We start from the raw sequence: 27,091 nt of genomic DNA, 5'->3' as shown, positions 1-27,091 counted from the left end.
CACCTGAGTAGAGGAACACAGAACATCCACCCACTGCTCACATGAACCTTTCTTTCTACAGTTTTTCTCCTAGATTCTTCTTCAGAAACAAGAAACCCAACTTATAAAAGCACAAGATTGAAAACGAAGAAAACTATTTAGAGAAAGATTTGAGGTATGTTGACCCTTGATGGAAAATGATACCCCAACATGTAAAGGATCTGTGAGTGAGGAACTTGCAGCCTCCACAAGAGATGACTCCAGAGAAAGTCCTAGGGAGTTCCTCAACAGAGGCTGTGACTTGCCAAGGGTCCTTATCTGCAAGTATTAAGGATGGCATTTGAACCCAGATTTCCTGGACTCCATGACAGCATTACATTACATTGCCTCTATGCAGGAAAAGTTAGCATTGTTGAAGAGAGCTCTGAATGACTGGCATATCCACCGTGAGATAGAAATGATATGTATGTAGTATGGGGGTTAACTAACACTCCATGATCTTGACTTTCCATTACTCACTGTTTTATAACAGGGAACTCATCACTCTTTCTCCCAGATCATTTCTGTCAAGTAGGACAGGGTGGAGGTGGGGTGGGAAGGAGGAGGGAAGGGGGGGTAGCATGGCCTACAACGATGCTAAATGGACATACCTGTAAGAAGACCTTGTTGACAAGATTTCGAGGTATTGGCAACTCTAATGACCTACTGAAAACTATTAATTGCCTGAAATCCAGCACTTGGGACAAGATGGGGGAAGAAGGATGAAGGAGAAAAATGGGTTGTTGATTGCCCAAGAAACTTAGAATTAAAAAGGTCCTGAGAAGACATCTGGTCTACCTCCTGGAGAGGAATCCTGTCTGCAACATTCCCAATCTGATTATTGTTCAAAGATCTCCTGAGGGACTCATCATCTCTTACCAGGACACTTTCTAACTGGTCTCCCTGTCTCAAGTCTATGCCCACTCCAATCCGTGCTTCACTTGACTTTCCAAGATGATTTTTCTAAAGTGTGAGCAGATGTGGGAAACTCCATGGCTTCCCTATTGCCTCTATGTTCAAATAGAATGTCCCTTGTTTGACATTTAAAGCTTTTCATAACCTGGGCCCTACTTCCCATCCAACCTCTTATAGCTTAGTCCCTCTATGCACTCTGTGACCCAAGTACGTTGAACTCCATCCTCCATCTCTCTGCTTTTTCCGCTATGGTCTAGCCCCTCATTGTTGCTTCCTTCAAGACTCTACTCAAAGCCCAGCTTTGGCAGGAGGTCTGTTTTAGGTCCCCCTCGACTCTCCAGGCTGTAATGCCTTTTCCTTTCAGATAAACTTTCTCCTACTCTGCTTCTATCTTGTATTTACATGTTGTTTCCCTCTTAGAATGTACACTCCTTGCAGACAGGGATTGTTTTTGGCTTTCTTTGTAACTATATAGTAATCACTTAATAGTTACTCACTGAGTGACTGACTCTTGAGTCCATCCTATTCATGGATAATTCTAATAGAAAGCTGTATTTTTTTTTTCACAAAATGACACCTAAATTCACTTATTTGCATGTTCCACCACATTATTCTAGGGTCCCCTGGGACCAAGTATAACAAGTCTAGTTGCTTTTCCTAAAAACAACTTTTCAAATACTTAAAGACAGCTATCAATTCCTTGGGGGAGGTTATTTTGGGGATGGAAAAAAGAAGAAGAAGGCTAGATATGTGATTTCACTGTTGAAGGAAATTCCATATTGCAGAAACTCCTACTTCCCATAACTGTGCTTGAGTCCAAGGTGAGATAGCAATCAGCTATGCAGCCTTGCCATTTCTCAGCAACCCTAACTCTTTGTAAGGACTCAATGTTTGTTGGGTCTCTAGATTGGAAATCCCTCTTGCCTCTCTGTGGGAAGCTTTATAAACCTCTTACTTTCAAAAACACAGAAGTGATTAAGCTCTTTATAGTCATCTAACATTTTACATAAATATCCATGTATCTTTCCCCAGTAAGTGCCTCTTCAATATGTGTAAGAATCTACGGGATCTTCTCATTTTGGAAAGAGTAGTTTGATCCTTCCATTGGAAAAAAATGATATTTTTCCATAAAGATTCCTCAAGAAATGAAAGTGAAACATTTTGTAGATGAAAATCAATTTTACATTCAGCAGAAGAGTTCCCACTTGGTGCAACTGTGGCTCCCTACAAATATGGCAGATACGTGGGGTTTTTTCTAGCTCATTTTCTAGCTCATATCCCTGGTTGGTTATTTAGATATTCTTGTAAAACAGCTCAGACATCTCAGGACCTCCAACCCAAGAAAGACAGGGAGGACCAAGACAAAACTATTTCTAAAAATTCTCTGTGACTGCAACAAAAAGGTGAGACATCTCAGCAACCACCAAAAGCATCCACACATGTTACAGGGGAAGACCTTGAAGACTGGTTGGGAAGCTTGATTTCCTAAAGAACTGTTACCCAAGACAAATATGGCCAAGCATACCTGTAATTCCTGCTACTGAGAAGGCTGAGGTTGGTGAAGCACTTGAGTTCAGGAGTTCTAAACTGCAGTGGGGAAGGGGTGGAGAGGGCAAAAGCATTTATTAAGGACCTACTGTATATTTAAGCGCTGCGCTATTCATTTTGGAAATATTTCATTTAATCTCAAAACAATCCTGACAGGCAGAGATGTTATCATCCCCATTTGATAGAACAGAAAACAGAGGCAGACAAAAGTAAAGTGATTTGTCCAGGGTCACACAGGTCTGCCTGACTCCAGGTCCAGCACTCTATCCATTATGCCACATCAGCATACATATCAAGCTCAGCACCAACTTGGTGAGGCATGAGGGAAACCGGTACTTAAGGAGGGATAGACCCACCCAGAGCAGAAATGGAGCCCTGCTCCAGTGCTAATCTGTCCATGAGCGGCCACCAAACTTTCAGCTTGAAAGAGATAGGGAGACAAGATAAGACAAGATTCAGGGAGACCTAAGTTCAAATCCAGCCTCAGAAGTGCCAGCTGTGTGACACTTGATAAGTTACTAACACTCTATCTGCCTCCATTGTCTCATCTGTAAGATGGGGATGACAGCAGCCCCTGCCTCCCAAGGTTGTTGTGAAGATCAAATGAGATAATATTCATATAATAACTTTGCAAACCTTAAACCTCTGTATAAATGCTAGCTATTATTATTCCATCTTTAATGTTTTTATTTCTGTTATATATGTTTTATTATATACATATATATATATAACATTAGTATAGGAGTGCAAGTATATGATTTATAAATAAATGCACATATATTTTAAGAATGTGTGATCAATTTCTTTTTTTTCCTGATGATAAATGTGGTGATCAAAATTCTAGAGCATAATAGTCTACTGAATAGATTGCTACACTCAAGTCCAGAATTCCTACATTCCAATCTCACCTCTGAAATTTCCAAATCTGCAAGCAAAGGCAAGTCAACTTTACCTCCTCTGAGAATGAGGACATTAATTCCCACAGTCCCTCACAGGGCTGTTATGAGGCTCAAAAATGTATCACAGAGAGAGCTTTCAAGTGTCATGTCAACGTTCAACATAATTCTTACTACTATAACTCAATGATAAATAATACCTTACTCATGAAGAAGTTCACAGGGTTCATCAGAGGACCTCGCTCGCTCATTTATCTAATATTTAAACACCATCTATTTATAGAGAACTGTGCTAGGCATCAAGTTTCAAAAATACCAACTTTGGATAAGATGTCCTTGTCTTCATGGAGACTGAAATCTGGAATATTCAAGGAGTGACCTTCTAGTCCATGAGGATAAATCCTGGTAGAATGAGGTGATAGATACAAAAACCCTTTGAAAAAGTTGAAAGCATTGTAAAAATGTGAGGCAGCCATGTTTTGCTATTGCCCACTAAACAATGCCTCATTCCATCCCATGTCTACCTTTTGTTTTCTGTTCCCAAAGACACTGCTTAGTAAAGCAACATAGAGTAGAAGTGTGTGTTCGTCCTTCGTTGCCGAAGAAGACCATGCCGTCAGAGAAACGATGACATGACTTAAACCTGACTTTGTTATGAGTGAGGGAGGGCTGTGCGGGTCACCAGCCTCACTTCTCCTCCAGAGCCATCTGGATCCAGTGACCAGATATTCATCAGGATGACTGGAGATGACCCAGGATGAGGCAATTAGGGTTAAGTGACTTGCCCAAGGTCACACAGCTAGTGAGTGTGTGTCTGAGGTGAGATTTGAACTCAGGTCCTCCTGACTCCTACGCTAGTGCTCTAACTAGCGTACCACCTAGCTGCCCCTAGAGTAGAAGTAAGGAGAGGAGGAAGGGAATTGGCTCTTTGTATCCTCAAATTATTTTATGATGACAAAGGACCAATCAGTAATCATCAGTGTCCCATTCTTTTCTTTAGATGGATATGTGTTAATAGGCCATCTTGATTTCAAGTAAGTGGTTTCTTTTTGTTTCTCAGTTTGTGAGTTTTAAAAACTGTCACTTTTAACTGCATACATAGCCAACAACACTCAGACCAGTAATGGAAATACAGTCCCTTCCTCAAATCATAGATGCTTAGGTTAGAAAGGACACAAAAAAATCACTTGCCCAATCACTAGAAGCAATTTTTTTTCTAAAATTTCCCAGATCGTTGGTCACCAAACTTCCACTTGAGTACTTCTAAATGATGGAGAACTCACTACTTCAAAGATAGCCTATTCCATTTAGGGAACATATTATTTGTTTAAAAATATTTCTTCATAGCTTGAGCCAAAATTTACCTCCCTTAACTTTCACATATTTACCTCCTCCCCTAGACCAAGGCATCTAGAATATCTCCTGCCTCTTTAACATGCCAGCCTCCCCCCATTTTTAAAAATAATAATTAGAAGACTTAGAGGTAGAACCTTGAATATCATCTATTTCAAATGTTTGATTTTACATATGATAAAACTGAGGCCCAGAGAGATTAAAAGTGTTGCCAAAGATCACAGAGGTGGCATGAATGGCATTCAAATACCTATCATACAGCCCCAAAGTCAGGGGCAAAGTCATCACATTTTTGTGGCATGGCAGGTTGGGATATACGTTGTAATTTCGTTGTGTAGGGAACTCTTGGCAAACAAACTCTATCCACTAAAGCAGAACAGCACCTGCTTATGGGGGTTAAGTGCCTTGCTCAGGGTCCCACAACAGTATGTGTCTAAGGCAAAAATTAAACTCGGATCTTCCTCTCCCTAAGGCTGGCTCTCTATAACACTACTGAACATAATCCAATCACTGCTCTCTTGATCCTTCTCTTTTCTAAGACAGTCTTATAAATTTGAATCCTTTCACTATTCCAACCACCCAATTCCAGGTGTACATCATCTTGTTAATGTCCACTTTAACACGTGGTACCCCAAACTGATGACAATACTCCATTTAATTCCTAGGAAATCAAAGAGATAATTTAAAAATCAAACATTGCTACACACTGAGGAAGCATCTTGAATGCTTTGCTCCGATGCCTTCTTCAGTTCAGGGATTATATATCTATGATTAATACACTTTGTATACAAACACAAAAATTTCATGGTTATCAGTCAGGAAACTCTACTTCCTATCTTATCCCATCAAATGTTTGGTGGATTTTATTTTTTTTCAGGCACCAGAAATGCTTTTCCTAGAACAACCTGACAACTTCTTGTGTGAGACCTAGTTCCTGCAATGGAACTCATCATTAACACCTTGTCAGTAAGAAATTCTACAGTATTGATGAAGACATTTGTAATTTAAAAAAAACACATATGCCCTTTCTAAGTGTAATCTTTTAACATACTATAAGTCACGATTTCCATGGATATGTATTTAATGAGTAGGAGCTGGAAATAAGGACAGTTCTGTGGTAACATTGGGGCAGTGGGTTAATGAGCAGTCTTGAAGTTGGAGTTTCATGTGGTTTACATAACCTTCTTGGAATATATAACTGTTCATGAAAATGGTGACTTTCATTTTTTAAAACTCTAGACTTTAAATTTTCTATATGGAAGATTTTTAGTATTTAAATAATATTCTGTGGAATTTAGTTTAAAACATATAACAGTGGGAAGGATATAAGGCCTTGAAAGGATATTTAAACATTGTAATGCAAGGGATTATAAGGAAAGGGGTGAGGTCATAACCAGAGAGCCATCCCACCTCAGAGCAGAACTACCATCACCTCCACACTGACTACTCTCACTGATGTCACTGGGAAAGGGCATATTTCTTCAAAACATGCCAACTTCATTTTCATGTGGGCCAACTGTATTTGGACAAAGTCTGATGTGTATGTTAACGGCACTTTGAGAAATCCTGCTGATCAAAGTACCAAGATGTTTTGCCTGTACTGTACACTTCTAGTATCTGAACAAAGATAAGACTCAAATGTACTTTTTTATATTTCAAACACAATTTAAAAAAAGAACAGGATTATGGGAAAAATTATTAGAAGTTGGGTTGTTGGGGGGGGGTTGTCTGTTTTTTCTTTACATACAACAGGCATAATGTCAATGAGATTAAAGGTTTCATATTGAGTGAACATGAAGGTTCCCTGAGTGGCATTGTCCCCACTGGCAGAGGCAAGTCCATACTTGTAGCCAATCTAATTTGGGAGGTAACACCACCATGAAACATAATGCCATAGAATGTCTACGCTCCCAGATGGTTGTGGGAAGAAGCAGCTGGCTAACACCCAGTAGGCTTCTTGAGGGCAGGCATACATCCAATTCCTCTGTCTCCTCTGGAAACTTAACAAATATTGTTAGATTGAATTAAATAAAACTCAAATAATGGGTTTTCCTTCCATCGCCATTTGATTTCTTTCACTTTGTATATTAGTTAGAGTTAGACTATTTCATGGAATGTCAGATTCAGAAGACATCTTGAGCAGAGAATGTTAGAATTGCTGAGGTGGGAAGGTTACCTTGGAACAGAGACTCCTGGAACAGAGGAAAAAGAATGTCAGAGTTGGAAGGGATCTTAGAAGAAACAGTACTGAAACAGAGACTGTTCAAGCTGGAAGGGGACAGATCTGAGATTATTCAACCCCATCACTTGCTTTTCGGATAAGACAAATGAAGCCCATCACCGGGAAGTGACTTAGACACAGCCACCCACGTCTTCCAACTCCATCCACACTCTTTTCTCTCCTGAAAGTTTCCATCCCTCAAACTAACAGAGAACACTCCACATTCACACTTCAAAATTTCAGCACTAATATGGTCAACATCACAGAAACAGAGCAAATATTTAGAATTTAACTTGAATCAATATGAAGGAATTTTTATCTTTATTATTTTAGCATGTGCTCACAGGTTTGTGTGGCTGTGTCTTTCCTTTCGCATGTGCAGGTCTATGGAAGTGCCAACACAAATATTTAGACATTTTCAATAGAGAAAAGGAAAGTTGGACTGTTTCATTCTGAATCTCGCATAGCTTACCCTACACTGATGATTTTCTCAGCATCTCGGCCCCTTTTCTAGAATTGATTCCCTTTTGCAGGATGAGTTTGAATTGACTTCATAGCCTCACTTGAAATGAACTGGGTCATGAGATCAAAGAACCACATAATCTTTGAGTTGGAGGTGTCAGAGATCCACTAATACAACCCAAACATGAAAAGAATAATAAAATTTCAGTTGGAAAGTCTAATGGTCCATCTGCTCTCATCCTTATCTTAAAAATCATCCCATTGACAATATGTTGATCCAACCATTGGTCACCCAGCCTTGGACTGACTCTCTCCAATGAGGAAGAAATCTCTATCTCACTCGACAACCCCTTCAATTTCTGAGCAGTTCTTGATTATTAGGAAGTTTTTCCCCACAATAAGCCTAAATCTGCCTCCTTTCAGATCCCCACACCAAGTCTCCTGACCAAGGCACCCTTAGATACCTGAGGATAGTTATAACTGCCTTTAAAGCTGGAAAGGACTTTGGGAATCACCTGCTCATTATACACCACAGAAAAGGAGGTCCGTGTAGTTTGAGGTGTCCATCAGAGCCTTGTTTGTGAAGAACTAAGCTGCCTAAATGTTGAAAACAAGCTTTAAAATTGTTTTGAATAAAATTCAAAACTTGAGATCTCAAAGTATGGTTTAACTATTTACCATTTATCTAACAAACAGGAAGAGACTTTCATTCTTGAGGTTCCCCTGGAGATATTTCCAAAAGAAAATTCTTCTTCTTCAAGAATATTCTTCAAGGCCTTAACTGATTTCTCCCAGCTGGCCTTCTCCCTTAATGTTACTTTCAATTGATTTTGTACTCCATACATGTGTATGTATGTATGTATGTATACGCATATATAAATATGTATATGTATGTGTATACATGTGTGTAGGTGTAGGAATACATGTACTATACACATGTACATGCTCTTTTCCCCAGTCTAATGTAAGGCAGAAACTGTTTCCCTTTTGGTTTTGTGCTCTCTCACAGTAAACATAATGTCCAAGGGAAGGAGTTCAGAGTCCAGATCTGTAATTGCGCTGGTACAAGGAACTCCCTACCAAAAGACCTCCTTTGACCAGTGCACAGCATCTTTTCTTCGAGGTGAGGTCTAAGAGAGTTGTCTAGAGCTCTGAGAAGTTAAGTGTCTTGCCTAGGGTCACCTAGTGAGGATATGGACTTGAGCCCAGGTTTTTCTGACGTCAAGGATGGCTCTCTATCCATTGTGAGCACACGGTAAGTTCTTAGGAAAGCTTGCAAAATTCCTTGGATACTCTCAGCATCTTCAGAAGCATGATATTGACTATATTTGTAACATTAATAAATCAGTTCATTAGCTTTGAATTCAGGGATGCAACTCCCAGTCTGGTGCTCTCTCTATTGTCCCTACCTTCATGTCTTCTATGAAGACATTTTCCAAGTTTATAAAGATGGCAATGAGGAGAGTGCCATTCGACTGAGACCGGCACAAAACATCAAATATTACAGAAATATGGGTTATTTTTGTGCCAGATTTGATCAAATGGCACTTTACATATATTATTATATAATAATTATTAATATTAGTATAATTAATAATAATATTAAAGAACTCTACAAACATTATTACTTTGCTTAGCTGTTTTAGGAGGTAGAAAAGGTCAACCCTGTTATTTCACGTACAAAAGACAACTTGTTAATTAAAGACAGCATTATAGATTTTTGTTTTTCTTGACAGACTCTCCTATTTCCTCTAATTTTTCCAGCATGCTCCTTCCTCTTCAGTTAACACTTACCTACCAACTGACTTTCCAACCAACACAAACACATGAGTCTCAGTCTTCTCCAATAAAGGTCCCTCTTCTCCCTGGGTTAAATAAGAGGATGAGGAATCATTGGCATTCTCCTTGCTTTGTGCTACCTCTACCAGACCATCAGTTTTCTTTTTCCCTCAAGAACATTGTTCTCTCAAAACTCTATCCATATATGACCCTTTCCCCCTTGCTATCTTTTATTAACCAGCACGTCCCTCTCCTAACTTTCTCAATGACTTTAGCATCCGACCCATGGTCTTCCTCTCTATGTCATCACTGCTTGTCATCATTAGAGATTTTGAAATTCATACTCCAAATCCTTTTAAAAACAACTCTGACAAACTCATGATTCCTCAGCTCCCAATGACCTCCTCCATCTCACAGAATCTCAAAGTTGGATAGAATATCTGTGGCCACCAAGTTCAACTCAGACCTGAAAAGGAAGTCTCTTCTTGATCCCTTTCAGTGATGGGGAACTCATTACCTCACAAGTCAGAGACAAGAAACTCATTACCTCACAAGTCAAAGATAAGGAACCCATTACTTCAAAAGTCAGAGTGATCCATTTGGTGTTGCTCGTTCATTTTTCAGTCATCTAACTCTCTGTGATGCCATTTGGGGTTTTCTTGATGGAGATACTGGAGTGGCCTGACATTTCCTTCTCCAGTTCATTTTACAGATGAGGAAACTCATGGTGAAGTGACATGTCCAGGGCCACAGAGCTAGTAAGTGTCTGAGGCCAGATTTGAACTCACTCAGGTTATCCTGACTCCATGGCCAGTGCTCTATTTACTGTACCTCTTAGCTACCCTTGTGAGGGATCTTGGGGTCCAACAGGTCTAGTATATACTGAAAAGTAATCCTAACAAGCAGTCATGTGGCCTCTGCTTCAAGAGCACAGACCCACTTTGTACTGAGGCAGACCCCTCTGTTTTGGAAGAGCTCCCATTATGAAGTGTTTCTTTCCATTAAGCCTTGACTGACCTCATTCCAGGTTCTACCCTTGCTCTTATTTTTGCCTTTAATGAGGATCTGCAATATCATTACCGTTTCCCACCTAAGCCTCGGAGAAGTTCAATGACTTGCCCCAAAATCAGCTGCAAAGCTTGACAAATGAAGCTAGAACTTGAACCCAAGTCTCCTAATTATAAGCCCAATGAACCTTCTGCTGTATACTCTTCATTTTAGACAATGAAAACGTAGGACTCACTACTCTGTACCTCTTGTCTACCTTTGCTTAGGTTCCCCCTCCAAAATAAGATCCATCATCCTTCCCAATCTTTCCTTTGGTCTCCCTGTGTCATTCCTCCCCATGGTCCACTCTCCTTACCAAATTAATCTCCCCTAAACCCCAGATCTGACTGTCATACACTCTCCCTCCCCATTAAATCAATTTCATTGGCTCCTAATCATATCCAGAATCAAATACAAAATGTTCTGTTTGACATTCAAAGCCCTTTGAACCCTAGCCCCCTCTGACCTTTCCAGTCTTCTTATACATATTTGCTTCCAATTAGTCTTTGATTCTGGGACACCGGCCTCCTGGCTGTTCCACAAACAAGATGCACCACCTCTTTGCTCCATGCATTTTCCCTGCTGTCCTCCATGCCTGGAATGCTCTCCCTCCTCATCTCCACCTCTGGCTTCCCAGGCTTCCTTTGAGTCCCAGCTTAAAGATCACCTTCTATAGGAAATCTTCCCCAATCCCTCTTAATTCCAATGTCCTCCTCCTTTCGATTATTTCAAATTAATCATCAAGAACAAATGAATGCATATCTCTTTTACCCATAGTTGTTTTCATAGTGTCTCTACTATTAGATTGTGAGCTCCTTAAGGACAGGGATTGTCTGGTACTTTTCACACACAGTCAGTGCTAAGCACACAGTAGGTGCTCACTGAATGCTGGTTGAGTTGTCCTGATTTAGCCCTGATCTTATCCTATCCTCTTCGTGGTTTTTCAAAAATGGTTCTATATGTTTTCTTTCATTCTTGAGTAACCAATGTAACACTTTACTATTTATTAGTAAATGGGGTGGCCATAGAGACATCCATTCATTCATGGCTCAAAAACAGCAAATTGAAGCTTTTACTTCCCAAACAAATGCTCAGACTGACTTTTTTTCACAACTAAAGCTAATGTTGGAGTTTCCAGAAACATCCTTCCAAGTACATGAACCAAAGGGGCCACAAGTGCCTTGTGCTATGAGGGCACCTCTGTGGGCTGCCCTCAGTTTTCAGACAAAGGAAAATTCTCTTATTGCTCTCCTGAAGACTGTGATGGATGAGTTTCCTTTTCTTTGTCAATACCTCAATATGGGTAGTTAGACCTAGAATTTTGAGCTGGAAGACTTAGATAAATTCCACTTGCCCAGTCTCCTTTATGGAGGAAAATCCATGCCTAGCAAAGGGTAACACCTTGTTCAGCGACAAAGGAGAGGAAAGGAGCTGAACCTGGATTTGAACTCAAGTCCCATAAATGTCAATCTCGTACTTCTTCCTCAATTCCCCCCTGCTGGTTCCTGGTATGTTTGCTAGCATCTAGAAAACAGCATATGACAGGCTGTGGAAACAGACCAAGAGAGGTCCATCGAGGCACTCTGCTGCAGATCAACTGAGCTTTCAAAGTCTGAAGCCTGAGGAAGCCAGGTCCTACATCAACAGAGCTCTGTGGGGAGAAGAGAGCTCTAAGGGTGGCCGGATACAAGGATGCTGGGATACGATCTCTTCTAACTCATGGTTTTGTCCAACCACATGCAGTCACAGTGAGTTTTCACCAGAATAGTTTTCTCTGCCACCATTGGTTGCCCCACCCTATATTTGGTTATCCCCCTTTGAATGAACAAAAACCACGCAAATTATCCTTCAGAGACCAAAGTCTTTCATTTATTTATGTGTAAGGGCTTGCAAGCAGCCAGATCACCCTTTGTTCTGATTGGGTCTTTAACTCATAAAGTGCAAACACCAAGTCAGGAGAAACAACATTTACTACAATGTGTTAAAGACAAATGCTTCCCACACAGATGCTGGGAGGTAAAGACTTCCTCATAATGATCTGACCTCTAGTAGAAGTGCACCAAAAACAAAACTGAAATCTTCTGAGTCCTCTACCCTCTTAGAGAAAAAATGGCAATCAGGGGTTTTACTTTGTAATAGCCAACTTTGCAAAATGGTCCCTGCTTTCAGTGATTTAAAAAATACCTCTAAAAATAGATCAGTAATCCACATCATTCATATCTCTATGGCATTTGGGAGTTTATAAAGTGTTTTTTTCCTTAAAATAGCCCTGCATGGGAGACAAGGAAAGTATTTTATACCCCCATTTTAGAGATGAGGAAACTGAGGTTCACAGGATTTGTCCAATGTCACACATTAGCTGGTGTTGGATTTGAACCCGTCTCCTTGGATTTCCAGTCCAGCAAACTTTCCTCGATGTTGCATACATCCCTCAAGTGAATCGTGTGCTCCATGAGGCTCCCAAGTCAGAAGGCTGCTTGGTTTGTTGCTTTTTAAAATAGGTGAAATGAACATTAGTGCCTTATCTGTACTGATGAAATCGGAACAGGTTTCGCCCCCATGTCAGAAAGATATCCCTTCATAAACATTCATTTTCAGGGTGGTTGGGTTTTTTTTTGCACTAAAAAGTTACCTATTAGATATAACAGCACACATATATAACAAAATACAAAATACAAACATGCTTTATATAAATACGACCATATTTAGAGAACCTCACAGCTCTGGGACAACTTTACAATTACACATTCAAAACTGTGTGTACAGCCGGTAATCATGAGCAGTCTGGAGAGTAAGTGGGTGGTAATTAATTAAGGCAGCTTCTGCAGGCATTTCAAGGCTTTCAGTTTAGAAATTAGAGCAAAAGATGACTAAGGTAACATCTGAGGGTTTACTTAGGATGAATTTAAGAATTTAAGTCATTTGTATTCAGTCTTTCATAATCTGTGAAGACATGATCTCAAACTTTCTAACTGAAAAATTTGTAGACACTATGTAAGACTCACCTGGAAAATTCAGATTAGCCATCCTGTCTGTCATCAGAGATAATTATAAAGAAACAAAATAGGGAACAGGGGGTTTTTGTATTTCCCATGAGGATCCTCTGCACTTAGAAAGTACATTTCCAATAGCTTCTCACAACATACCTGTGAGGTAGACAAAGTATTCTGCCAAAGTGGCTACTGATTACAACACAATCAGCTGTTAACATGAAGAATTCTGTCCCTAGCTCTGCTGACTATCCAATACTCCCTTCTTTCATAAACCTTAAAAGAGTTGAAATGTCTATATCAAGTGGGAAGTTGGCATACTTCAAGGCTACTCAGGGAAATGGAGTTTTATCATTGAGCCAATGGCCAAGTCATGTCAAAGAAGAGGCAGGTGCCACACAGAAACCACAAAAGGACACAGCAAGTGCTTAATAAATTTATAAGAGTCTCCACAGTTAAAGGCAACTGGAAACCAACCTGTCAAGAACAAATGACAAAATAGTTGTGGTTATAATAAGCAAATCAGGACAGGAAAATAAGTGGCATGACAGGTCCTGGCTGGGCTCATTTTCTCAAGTCTCCATCAAAATCTCCCACTGCAGCAGCGCTTATAGTTATCAGTTGGACCATACTGTCCCTAGTTCAAGAATAGAAGGCACAGTTCTGCATTTCTCTTGACAACAGAAACTCTGGTTTTCCTTAAATCCCATGAGAATGATATTGGCTCCATAAGTCTTTCCCTTTGACAATGCAAATTTAAGAAGCGATACCATTGTAAAGGTAGAAAATGCTCCCAACTGCAAAACTTTTCTTCAGTGTGTTGGTTTTCTATTCCCTTGACTAAAATTATTCCTCTTCCTCTTCTAATGTTTAACTAGTGCAAACTTGCCCAGGCCAAAAGATATGAAGCTATATCAACTTTCCTATCGCTGGGCACCTGGCTCCTGAAGTCTCAGCAAGTGCCTAAGTTTGAGAGCCACAATGTGCTTAACTGATGATTCTCATGGAGGGAACATTGTCTAGAGAATTTTTAAAATTGTACTTCAAATTTATAGAAAATCTACCTACCCTGGTTATCCAAACAATGTGAACATCCCAAAATAATCTAATTCTCTTCAGCTCTTACAGAATTCAGCTCTAAACAATCACACACACACACACACACACACACACACACACACACACACACACACACACACACACACACACACACACACACACACACACACACCCTACACCATGGACTTACCCTGTAGCGGAATGCATCCACAAAGCGAACAAAGGCTCTCGCTCCGATCAAAACCAACACAGATCTATTAGATCAGACTGTGGTTGAGAAACAATTTAAAATTCCAATTCACCTTTGGGGATGGGCCTGATACCCATTACTTCATGTGTCTATGCTGATGTGCTGAGTAATAGCGAATACACAGCAACTAAACATGGGAGAAAGGCTACCCATTGTGTTAACTTTTCTCAGTGAACAGATTATGAAAACATCCAACAAGAATGAGCTAAATGTGAGGGTCCAAGTTGAGTGGAGTCTTGTGCACAGAAACATAGGTTTTAGGTGACAGAAGTCATGATAGTCTTAGGCACATATGGTGCATACAATTGAGAATATTTCAATTTGTTGTGCAAAATACAACTAAACCTCCTTAACTCATACCAGCTTGGAGCTAGTTATACTTTAGACAGGAGATGGATGAGTTTGCCTTTGCCCCATGAATACAAGGTTTGCCAAGATGATGGACCCAGTAAGATCGAAAACACAGATTCTAAAGGATGATCTCAAACAGAAATTGATGCTTGTTTTTAATTTATGGTGCACTGCCTTCTAAATCTCTGTTTCTCTACGTATGCATGCATACACACCACCAGCCACGCACATGTACACATACACATACAACCCTCATTAATCCGATTGTGGAATAAACTGGACAAAAGCCTGCATGGCCTAAGCTGGGAGCCTAGATGGCTAATGGCCAAGGGCTCAAGATTCCTGTGCAACAAATAAGATTTCAACTCTTCATGTATCCTATTTATAAACACTTAGTTTTGAAAGGGATCGATAATTTTTATTCATGATGATTTCAATTATAAATTATTCTTATTAAACTGTTATTGTTCTCCCGAATACACTAAATCAGACACCACTGTTTGCCTTTTGCTCTGTGGTATTGAAAGTATAAAAGCGTGTTTTCTTTTTCCAGTACACAATTCTGACACAAAAAGGACTTTCAAATCTTAAAGTGCCCGACCAAGGGAAACTTGTTCCTTCCTACCTCTGGCCAGTCTTTCCTGTCCCTTCATCCAAATTCAGGAGGGTTGGTTTCCCATGGCATCTACTGAGTAGATGATGCTTCTGGGCAAAATCTGGCTCACTGAAATGGTTCTGCCATTGGCATTCTGGAGGACAATTTTAATTATAAAAGATTCAAGTATATGTTTTATGTACAGGTCCTAGCATTATCTGTACTGTAGTATATATCTTCATGTTTGTCGTAGCTCTAGCAATCACTACTATGAAAAGACAGAGTTTTCAAGCAGGAAGGAACTTTAGGGATGATCTGGTCCTGTTCCTCCCCTTTTATTTTTACCGATGAAGGAAGCCAGCACCCACCCTTCATCAATCTATTTAGCGAGGTACACAGTCCTACCCTAAGGAAAATTGCTGAAGGAAGTAAATCCTTGGCAAGAGAATGTCATGGGAAAAGAAATGCCAGACCAGAGAGGGTAGGCCTTGGGTCCTAGATCCTTGCTCTTAGAGAGGAAGGAATTTTGTAAAGGAAAACTCACCAATAAAAACCTCTATCTTCTTGTTTAACGAGGCATGCAGTATTAGCTGGTGAATAAAGATGTAGCTTCTATGGGAGCCACGTAATTTTAAAGGAAAAATAGAAGTCATACTTGGGGGAAAATCAAATGCAAGGGCAGAAGGTGACCCCCAAAAATGAGAATCAGTTCATTTGGTTATCTACACTAATGGAAAATACAGATTAACTCTAAGAGCAGCTGATTCAAAATCATGTACAGCAATGGAATTCCTGCTGATCATTTCCTATTATAGAAATCAGATTTGCTTTCCCAGATATGCCATGCCTAGGCTAATATTTAAAGTGATTTGCATTTCCTGAGTAGAGGTGGGCACAAGGATCACATTTCCCATGGACAATTTACACATCAAGGAATTATGAGAGCATGTGCCAGCATACCGTAAATCACCAAGGAGGGTATTTACATGGGTGTGTGCTTGTGGTTTTGGGACCAACCTGGTGGTTTCACTGGTGAAGATGGTGCCCAGTGAGGAAACTCCCTCTACGAATGCAAATTAACACCTGCTCTGAAGTTTATCAGTCTCAGAGTAATAGGGGTGACTGAGACCTTAAAAAACTGGCCTCACATCACCCAGTCAATATGAGTCAGGGGCAGGACCTGACCCAGGCCTTCCTGAATCCAAGGCTGGTGATCCCCCAGTTCATGCTGCTTCCCAAAGCATTACAGAACGGCCATTCCTATTCCATCCTCCTCACTGGAGAATTGTATTTCACACAGCCAATGCCCTGACATGGAAGGACTGCCATTTGTAGTGGGCTTAAGCCACTGAACTATCTGACTTTGGGCTGCTGAATGGAACTGGTTCCTCACTGTATCTCCCACCTGAGAATCCCCTTATTTCCGAACCAGGCTATGTTAGGATTCAGGCCTATGGAGTGTTCTAGATAAAACATTCAGTAACTTTTGAGGAACACATTCTCATGAACTTCCAAGTCCTAAATCATAGATAAAGTTTGACTGATTACATAGGAACGACAAACTACTTAAGAAGGAAAACAAAAACACTGGGGATGCCTGTTTGGATGCAAGCAATCGCTTATTGGTTATTGATCAAGATAAGAGACAATTCAATTCCACACCTAAACAATATTCTCTTTGGTTAAAAACTGAAGTGTCATAAACTGTTTGAGACAAAATGGACTTCAAAAGTTCCTGGGTCCAATCCTTACCTCAAGCATGAGTCTCCTCTATAGCATCCCTAGTGAGTAAGTAGCTACCTGCCTTCCCATTAAAGACCTCCAAGGTCACTAGGAAGTCAGTAGTGCCATAGATAGTTGAAATTCCAGTAGCTATGAACTGTATTAATTCTTAAATCCAGTGAGTGCTCAAGACAAACATTTGCCTACGATACTAAGAACCAATAATAAAATCAACTAGGTATGATTTAGGAGAGGATCATCTCTAATAGAAAAGGGAAACTAAGACTGGACCAAGCTTTAACTCAATCTTTGCTAAGCGATGGGCTCACAGTTCCAGTCAGATTGGTATGTTAACAATGAGGTAAAGGCATAGGCTACTGGATATACAGCTTCTGCTGTTAAACTCTGGTAGCCATCAGGAGTCAGAACTGTGATGCCTCAAACTGATTGCCACAAAAACCAGCTATAGGAAAGACTGGGTCAGTCAAAGAGAATCATATTCCCCACCACAGTAAGCAGGTGAGGCTGATGACCGATGGCTCTCCCTCTTTCTTACAATGTGGGCAACAGAACCACTTACATGAATCCTACTATGACTTTTAGTTCCAAGATATTATTCTTACCAGTGAGATGACTATATTCCCCATTCCCACTGGATGGTCTCATCTTAAAATCAAAGATTAATGGATCACTATGATATCCATAAAACCTAGAACAATTGCCCAAAGACTCACAAGGCAAAAGAATTAAACCCAGAAGGGCCCTTAGCAAGCAGATCCCTTCATGTTTTAGGTGAGCAACAACAGCTCAACAAGGTTCAAAGACCGTGCAGGGAATGAGCTAATGATCTGGGATTTGGACCTCGGTTCTAGAAACCCAATTACACTGCAGTTTCTAGTACTCCAAACACAGTAGGTGTTCCATGATTAGGTATATGAGAGAAAAAATAAGAGGTTCATAAATATTTTGAAAGTGCTAAGAACATTAATACCCACTTTTAAAGTTAATTTTATGTGAATGAATTTGGTCAAAATCTGGATTAACAAGTACACCATATTCCTGATATGGTTGTAGCAATATCTCTCATGACTGGAACACGTCCCTTCTCTACCTCCACCTCTCCAAATGCCTCATATTCTCCCCAGCTCCCTGCTGGTCCATCTCCTAGCTCAGGCCTTTCCTGATACTCCCTTCCCATCCCCAGCCCCATCTGCCATGGCCTCCCATCATGGCCACCACAATCTCTTATACTTAGTTGGTACAGATTTGGTCTTTACTTATATTTGCTCAGGCTACTTGCCCAATATGGTGTGAGTTCCTGCTGTTGGATTCTCCATGCATCTCTAGTGCCTCTCACAGAGCCCAGTACCTAACACATGTACACTAAAGGCCTGGTCACTGGGGGCTGGTTTACTCTATTTCTGTAGGTTTCTACATTCAGAACTCCTGCGGGCTTTGGCTCTTAATTGAGTTAACTTCTCATTCTAGTATCTTACAGCTACCAGACTCATCCCTGCAGCAGTCAGTTGGAAATATAGCAACTTTTCCTTCTAAAAGCAAAACTGTCCATTTAGAATTTGAAATGTGCAGCAAAGACTCCCCTCCCTCGCTGACAAGAAAAGCCTGAATCATGCCCAGTAACCATTGGATGCTTGGAACGAAAAAAAATATGCTAAATTGCCACCAGATGGCAATCTTTCCAGTAGCTCTCTACTTAACCAAAATTATTATAAAAACAGTAGTAATAACAATAGTGTTCACTTTTGCATTTAAAAAAAATATGTGAAATCTAAAAATCAATCATTTACAAAATATTTAAAGTCCTACAAAATAACATGCCGCATTGTTGATCCGTAACAATCCCTGACGACTAATATTTCAGGATAAATATGTGCACCATTCTTATAATGGGAAAATGATATCAGCCCCCATTTGGTTCTTGGCAGAGGATGCAAGATGTTTGACAGACATAATCCCTAAAAGCAATGCCGCGTTTCATGTCACTGCCGGCTGCTTCAAAGTGTTGTATCTTGGATGAGCCAGGTGAAAGATGAAGCATTCAGCACTGGAGGGACACACGGAAGACAAGGAAATAAAAAGTAGATACATGTGCGAACTAGAGAAAGAAATGAAAATGTTTTTTACTCAGAAAGGGAAAGTAAAAACCCCCAATGAAATACACACACATACACACACACACACGTGTGTTTGTGTATGTGTGTATGTGTATGTATACATCATACAGAAACGTCGAGAGGCAATGACAGGACAAAATGTGTTGAAGGTCCCCCTTACCCACCAGTTCCACAGGGAAGGTCCCAGCCCGTCTAGCTTTGGAAGTTCTCAATTCCAAACCTGAAGCCCATAAGGTGGGAATCTTGTCCATATTAAAAGGATAGTAACCAAGATACAGAACAAAGTAGGATCTTCAGAAAGATTTGAAAGCTGAGTCCAGTATCGAGGAAAGATGAAATAATGAGCAAAGGTAGGGTGGGGAGGCAGGGAGAAGGAGAGAAAGAAATTCAACTTCAAAGGAAGGGCTAACTTGATGGAATTCGGAGGTTCCCTGATGCAGCCAAATGTGTGACCAGAGGGGAGCATTCTCTCTTAAGGGTGGGTGCTCTCTCATTTAAGGGTCTATTTCACTATTATTAAAGAACTGTAAAAAAAAGAAGAAAGCAAAGGTCAATTTGTATGGGGGAAGGGCAATGAGGTTTCAAAGCCATGCTGTGAAACTTGGAAGAAAGACCTAAAAGGCGAAATGGAGATAATTCTAGGCATTTCCTACAGTCCTTGAAAACTTAGAAAAAAAGTTTCCAAGGTGAAATCCCTGCTCTGGAAAGCAAGCTGTTAACAACCCTAAGGCGGGTGTGCAAAAGTGATCAAAGGACCTCTTCAAACACGGGGACTTCCCTGGAATCGCAGTAACCTGCTGCACAACCATAAACCTGCCATGCTCCGCCGCACACCAGGGGAATCTTGACCCTGAAATTCTTTGGCTAGCTCTCTCCTCTCAAACTCTCAACACCAAACTAACGACTGCTGGATAAATTACAAAAACTAAGTCTTGTTGGACTCTGCGTACATCTTTACATACAGTAGGTGCTCAATAAGAACTTAATACAGTGAACTGAAGATAAGTGGGAGGGCTCGAAACACCTCACCATCCAGCAAGAGTTGTGCAGTCACCCTGATGTACCCATATCAAAGACTACAGTAAAATGATGCTCCCAAATTCCCATAAATAAGGTTACATCTTCAGAAGGATGTTAGCAATCAGCTTACACTTGAATTCACTACTTTAAAACCACAATCACTTTCATTCCTATTTACCTATTAAATATTTTACCTATGTAAATTTACCATCAGCAAAATAGATAAAATGTCAGTCTACTCAATGATCAAAATGGGAATAGGTGTCCCTAGAGGATACAACTTTCCATTTGTATTGTGGTGTGGAAGCCACCCAGAATAGGAGATAATAATTTAAAGAGACAAATTCGATTCTCACAGTGCAATAACACAAGGACAGGGACCGGTGATGAATCATCATTAACGGGCTAACGTAGTAATCAGACTGGCACACATTTCAAAAAAATCCATGGTGTGGCTGCCCAGGCGCGGAGTTACAGAAGGCACGCTCCCAGTCAAGGAGCCAATCAGAGATCCACTGAGAGAGTGACAGTCCACTGTGGTCGAATCGAAACTCAGCCTTGGTCTATGTAAGCCTGCAGCCGAACATGAACGTTGGGGCGTTGAAGAACCAGACTTCTGCTCCGTGACATCATCTTAAATGCACAAATAAACAAAAATAATCATGAGACACTTCATCCTTAGGGTCCTTCCTGAGAAGGGGGTAAAATAAAGATAGTGAGTGAACAAGTTCATCAAAAAAGACGCCACTCTAGATTATGGGGATTTCTACACATTATGAGAATTCACAGATATAGACCATGTTTGCAAGGGGTGTGTTAAACGGAAATGGGATCCATTCACTTCCACTGAGTCTCATCCCATATCACTCCTGCTCTTTGTGGCTAAACTCCTTGGAAAGCTCATCTACAATAGATAGCTTCACTTTCTTCCTCTCGCTCTCTTCTTAGCTCATTAAAGTCCGGCTTCTGACCTTATCAGTCAACTGAAACTGCTCTTTCCCTGATGACTAATGATCCCTTACTTGCCAAATCTAATTTCTCCATTCACATCCTCCTCCTCGACCTCTCTGCAGCCTTTGATATTTTAATGACCTTCTTCTCTTGTGGCACTATTCTCTCTTGGTTTTCTTCCTACGTGTCTGACCACTCCTTCTTAGTCTCCTCTGCTGGTTCTTCATTCAGGTCATTCCAGCTAACTGTGGGAGTCCCCCAGAGCGCTGGCTTGGGTCCTCTTCTCACTCTATACTACTTCACTTAGTGATCTCATCTGTTCCCGTGGTTTTAATTACCATCTATGCGCTGATGACTCTTAGATCTACTTGTCCAGTCATAACATTTCTGTTGACCTCCAGACTAGGATCTCCAACTGCTTAGTAGACATCATAAACTAGATGTCCCACAGACATCTTACATTCAACATTCCCAGAACTGAACTCATCTTTTCCCCCAAATCCTTCCATGTTGCTAACCTCCCTATTCCCATAAAGAGTACGCGTTACCATTCGAACAGTCCCTTGGCTTACAACTTCGGTGTCACTTTCCATTCCTTCTCTCATCTCCCACCTCCAATCAGCAATCAAGCTCCATTGTTTCTGCCTTCTTAAACCTCCTCTAAGGTGACTCCCTCTCACCACACTGGTGCAGACCCTCAATCACCCTCCTGCACCATGACAACAGCCTGCTGGTTGGTCTCCCCCATCATGCCTATCCACACGCCAATCCCACTTCACTCAGTCCTCAAATGGATCTCACTAAAGCACAGCACTCCCATATCATATCACTCCCATTCAATAAACTCCCATGGCTCCCTATTCCCTTGATGATCAAATATACAATCCTCTATTTGACTTTTAAAGCCCTTCACAACCTGACCCCATCCTACCTTTCCAGCCTTCTCACACGTACTCTGCATGTACTCTGCAATCCAGTCTCCCTGCTGGTCCTCAAGTACAAAACATCTCGACTCAAAGTATTTTCCCTCCTGCCTGAATGCTCTCCCTCCACCTCTGTGCCTCCTGGCTTTTTTTAAGTCTCAGTTAAAGACCCACAACCTACAAGAAGTCTTTCCAAGTCCTCCTTAATCATAATTCCTTCTCCCCAAGACTTCCCCAACTTCTTGTGTATATGTCTTATTTGTACAAAGTTGTTTACATGTTGTCTCCCCCATTAGACAGTGAGATCCTTGAGGGCAGGGACTGGAATTGTTGTGGGGTTTTGCCTTGCTTTGTACCTTCAGTAGGTGCTTAATAAATGTGAACAACCTTGACTTGAAATAGCTCTTGCCTTAGAGTTAGGAGAGCCCTGCATTCAAATCCTACTCCCACAATTAGCAATGGTTATTATCATCAACAAACCACTTAACTTCTCTAAACTTAAGATTCCTCACATGAATTCCTGTAACACTCCCACCCCCAGGATTATTGTGAGGATTGCATGAGTCGATGTTCATTAAAAAAAATGACCAGCTATGACGATGACAGTGATGATTTAAAATCTCTTAACCATTCAGGTCATTGTAATGATCCAGGTAAAAAGTGATGAGACTCAGTTTGAGTAGTAGGTAGGGAACAGGTAAAAGAGATGGTGTGGAGGGAGGTATGGCAAGATTGGCCAAATGATTAGATATGTGAGGAGTTAAGAATAATGATGAGAATGCAAATCTGGCAGACAAGAAGGATGATACTACTATCTTCAACCAAAACAGGGAAGGATGCAAGAGGGTTTTGATTAGCGTGAAAGGTAATAAACTTGACAAAGTCACAGAATACAAAATTACCTCACAAATGTCATCTTATTTTCTAAAGATAAAGGTAAAAAAAGAACCATAAAAACACTCATTTACAATGAGAAAAATCATCCACTATTTGAGAATGAGCCTGCCTAGGAACACAAAGGATCCATGGAAGCAAAAGCATAAAACTTGAACGACTTTTAGGTGGAGGGTCATTAGCTGTCCAAGATGGGGAGTCCACAATACTCCCCAAAGTAATGTCTCTATTTAATGTAATGCCAACCAAATATCAAGAGATTTCTTTATAGACCTAGATAAAATTATAATGACATTTTTGTGATAAAACAAGTTGGCAGGAATATTAAAGGACACACTGAATGAAAAAGTTGATGAAATAGGGATCTAATGTCTACCAGGGATGGGGAATCTGTGACCTTGAGGCTACATGTGGCCTTCTAGGTCCTCAAGTGTGGCTCTTTAACGGAATCCAAACTTAATAAGAGGATTTGTTTTGTAAAACTTGGACTCAAAGGGCCACACGTGGCCTTGAGACCACAGGTTCCCCATCCGTGGCTAGTCTGTTCCCAGACTTTAAACATATTATAAAGTGCTATAAGTGAAATTAATTGGAACTGGGCAACAAAATCAAGTAATTAGTAGAACAGAATAAATAGATATCATCCCAATGTACAACAATAACAAAAAAAAGATCAGTGTTTGACAGACTTTTAGAAAATGAAAACTGGAGAAAGGATCCATTATTAAATCAGTGTAAATAATTTGGCAAGAAAGGTCATAGGATCATAAGAAAATTGAGAGCTGAAAGGGACAGGCTCTGTTATCTTGGCCGCTGCCATCATCTGACAGATTGGGAATTGAAGGTTTGGCCCAGGCCCAGTAATAGGGCTGGGATTCAAATTCAGAACCTCTGATTTGAAACCTGTCATCTTTTCCACTCTACCCTACTGCCTCCGAAGGGATTGGGACCCAAATGTTACATAATCTATAGAAGTTAAGAAAGTAAGCGAAAGGCACCTACTATGTGCCAAGCATCATGCTGGGCATTAAGGATACAGATCAAGGCGATAAACAGTCCCTGCTCTCAAAGAGATCGTGGTATAATGAGTGAAACAACATACAAACAACCATGTACAAACAAGCTACGTCCTGCATGAATTGGTGGTAACTGCAGAGGGCTGTCATGGAGATTAAGCAGGACTCGAAGAAGCTTCTGGCAAAAGGCAGGACTTGGGCTAAAGCTGAAGAAAGTCAGGAGGGAGAGGCAAGGAGAAAGTTCCAGGTGTGGAAGGGAGCAGCTAAAAATACCCCCAGGATGGAAGCCAATGTCACTGGATCACAGGGCACAGGGGGAAAGGGAAGAGAGGCGTACAAAAGCTGAAAAGGTAGGAAAGGGGCCAGGTCATGAAAGGCTCTAAAAACCAAAGCAAAGATTTTCTATTTGACCACATGGGTCAGAGAGAGCCATTGGAGTTGACTGACCAGAGGAGGGACATAATTAGGCTAGCATTTAAGGAAGATCAATCAGTTTGACAGCCGAGTGAAGGATGAACTGAGGCTTGGGACAGATGGACCAAACAGTCAGGGACCTCAATAGTCCAGGCATGAGGTGCCCAGGCCCTGCCCCAGAATGGTAGCAATGCTAGAGAAGAGAAGGGGGCCCATGGGAGAGCTGTTACAAAGGTAGAGACAACAGGATTTGCCAACTGATTAGATGCTGGGGTTGAAAAAAAGGACAAACTAGACAGTAACATCTATGTTGAGAGCCTAGGAAAGTGGGAGAATGGAGGTGCCCTCCACAGTAATAGAGGTGAATGTACTCTAGAAAAAAATGGAAGAAAATAAAATGACTATTTATCTATCTCAATCATAGAGGGAAGATTTTTTTCATGCCAACAAATGGAAGGAATTATGGGGGATGAGACAGGGTATGTTTGAATATGTTAAAAATATATACAGCATTACAATTAAAATTAAAAAGAAAAATCAGTATTTTAACATCTAAAATATATTAACTTTTTGAAAACTGACAATTCCTCAGTAAGAATGCTTTGTTCATCAAAAAGACAAATATTTTTAGCTAATATTTTTAAAAGTTAAGAAACATAAACTGCAAAAAATAATTGAGAAAAATATATAACATCACTAATAACCCAAAAAAACTAAACTAAAACAAATTTGAGTTTTTACCCTTTGGGCTGGCAAAAAAATGTAACTAGAATCAAGGAGATTCCATGCTAGTAGGCAGTTAGGAAAACTGGTCCACGCCTTCACTGCCCGTCAGTTGCTCAGTAAAGATTTATTCAACTCCTACTATGTGGAATTTCAAACATATAATCTTTGACTGCATATAAACATGTAGGAAATGACGGGAAGGTAGGCACGTGTGACCTGCAGAGCCTACAAAAGCAATCATACGCTTTGATCCAACAATTCCACTGCTGGGAAAACAGCGTTACCAGAACACAAGCAGAGCTGGGTAGTCACATATCTACATCACCTCATTGTACCTGATGGCAAAAGAGCTACAAGTGACCCCAATACCCAACGACATAAGAAAAGGTCAATAAGTCGTGGTACAGTAATGTTATAGGATACTGTCATTCAACTAAGACCAGCAGATATGAGGGTAACTCCCCCCTAAAAAAAACCATAGAAAAATCTCTAGAAAATACTATAAAGTGAGGCAGGGGGGAGCAGAGCCAAGAAGAAATTGAGAACTCATTGCAAGCATAAAAAGAAAAGTCGATGAAAATGGTCAAAGAATCTCAACATAGATTTCAAAGGAATAAAATGTTACAATAACAATAACAGCTAACTTTTATATGGCGTTTACTACATGCCAGATACTGTGTCAAGTTCTGTATAATTATTCTCTCGATCCTCACAATAACCCTTGGAGGTAAGTGCTAATTATGGTCCCCCTTTTATTACAGTAAAATTAACCAAGGCAAATAGGAGTTAAGTGACCTGGTGTCTGAAGCCAGATGTGAATTCAGGTCTTTGGACTGACCTGCCTTTGGATCCAGTGTTCTAGCCACTGCACCACCAGCTGTCCCTCCAATATTTTACATAAAGAAGCTTATTAAATTTTGAATATTTACTAACCGTATTTAATTCAAACTAAATTTCAATAAAGTTTCAAACACAGCATTTTTTAAATTAGAAAAATGAAAACTATGGGTCTATACCTGACTTTGGCCAAGAAGATGTAACCGGTATGTGCTCTGGTATGATAGGAGGGTACGCATGTGTGACCTGCAGAGGCATCCTTGGCTCTGGGCTCCCTTACTCTCCTAGCAGTTTCCTGTGCCTGGAAGATTTTCCTCTCTAGCCTTCCCCACCACCTGAGTCATGAACTCCTGAAATCTCCATCTGAACCGAGGGCCCAGCTGGCCACATCCCTTCAAGTCTCAGTCTGGCAACATCTTCTACCAATAACATGTAAACTTCTGAGGAGAGAGACTGGCCCTCTTTTCGTCTGTATCTGTATTCCCAGCATTTAGCACAGTGTCAGGCACTTAGAAGAGCTTGATACATGCTTTATCCTGTCCATCAGTCGAGAAGCACTTCTTACTATGTGTCAGGCACCTCAAGAGCTGGACAGACAAGGAAAAGCAAAAAGACAATCTCTGCTCTCACAACTCCTGGTCTAAGGAGGGAGACAACATGTAGCCACCACACATGAGCAAGATATAGACAGGATAAACTGGAGAGAACAGACAGAAGGAAGTCACTAGCACTGAGGAGGACTGAGAAAGGTTTCTTGGGATTTGAGCAGAAGTAAGGAAGGAGAGAGTTCCAGGCTTGTATCTAGAATGGATACAGAGAAGAAAGTTGAACAGATTCTGATAAGGTGCCTGGATTTGGGAATGACTCACATTCTACAGAGTAACTTGGCTCAAAAGGGATGGGATGCATTCAAGAATGAAATCCACTGACCAACATAAATTATTCCACTAGGTAAGAAAAGCATTAGCT

The 27,091-nt window shown here is 40.6% G+C and overlaps 2 protein-coding genes across 4 annotated transcripts in view; one reads left to right on the top strand and one right to left on the bottom strand.

The window, feature by feature from the left end:
- FYB2 (FYN binding protein 2) overlaps positions 1-3,267 on the top strand; it is a 97,059-nt gene extending 93,792 nt beyond the window's left edge. For both annotated transcript variants that reach the window (XM_072649598.1, XM_072649600.1), the window contains one exon: positions 62-3,267. In XM_072649598.1, the coding sequence (XP_072505699.1) occupies positions 62-107 (46 nt within the window). In that variant the 3' untranslated portion in view covers positions 108-3,267. The remainder of the gene's footprint in view (positions 1-61) is intronic.
- Positions 3,268-9,162: 5,895 nt separating this feature from the next.
- Positions 9,163-27,091, bottom strand: part of PRKAA2 (protein kinase AMP-activated catalytic subunit alpha 2) — a 76,594-nt gene continuing 58,665 nt past the window's right edge. The window contains exon 9 of one of the 2 annotated variants that reach the window (XM_072649601.1): positions 9,163-9,278. In XM_072649601.1, the coding sequence (XP_072505702.1) occupies positions 9,247-9,278 (32 nt within the window). In that variant the 3' untranslated portion in view covers positions 9,163-9,246. Of the gene's footprint in view, positions 9,279-20,534; positions 20,995-27,091 lie in introns of those variants that run through there. The other variant, XM_072649602.1, reaches the window with a different exon arrangement.

Source organism: Notamacropus eugenii, chromosome 2 (genome assembly GCF_028372415.1).
Source record: "Notamacropus eugenii isolate mMacEug1 chromosome 2, mMacEug1.pri_v2, whole genome shotgun sequence".
In the NCBI taxonomy this organism is placed as follows: Eukaryota; Metazoa; Chordata; class Mammalia; order Diprotodontia; family Macropodidae; genus Notamacropus; species Notamacropus eugenii.
The sequence above is the reverse complement of the archived record's forward strand: the minus strand, read 5'-3'. Positions and strand labels throughout refer to the sequence as shown.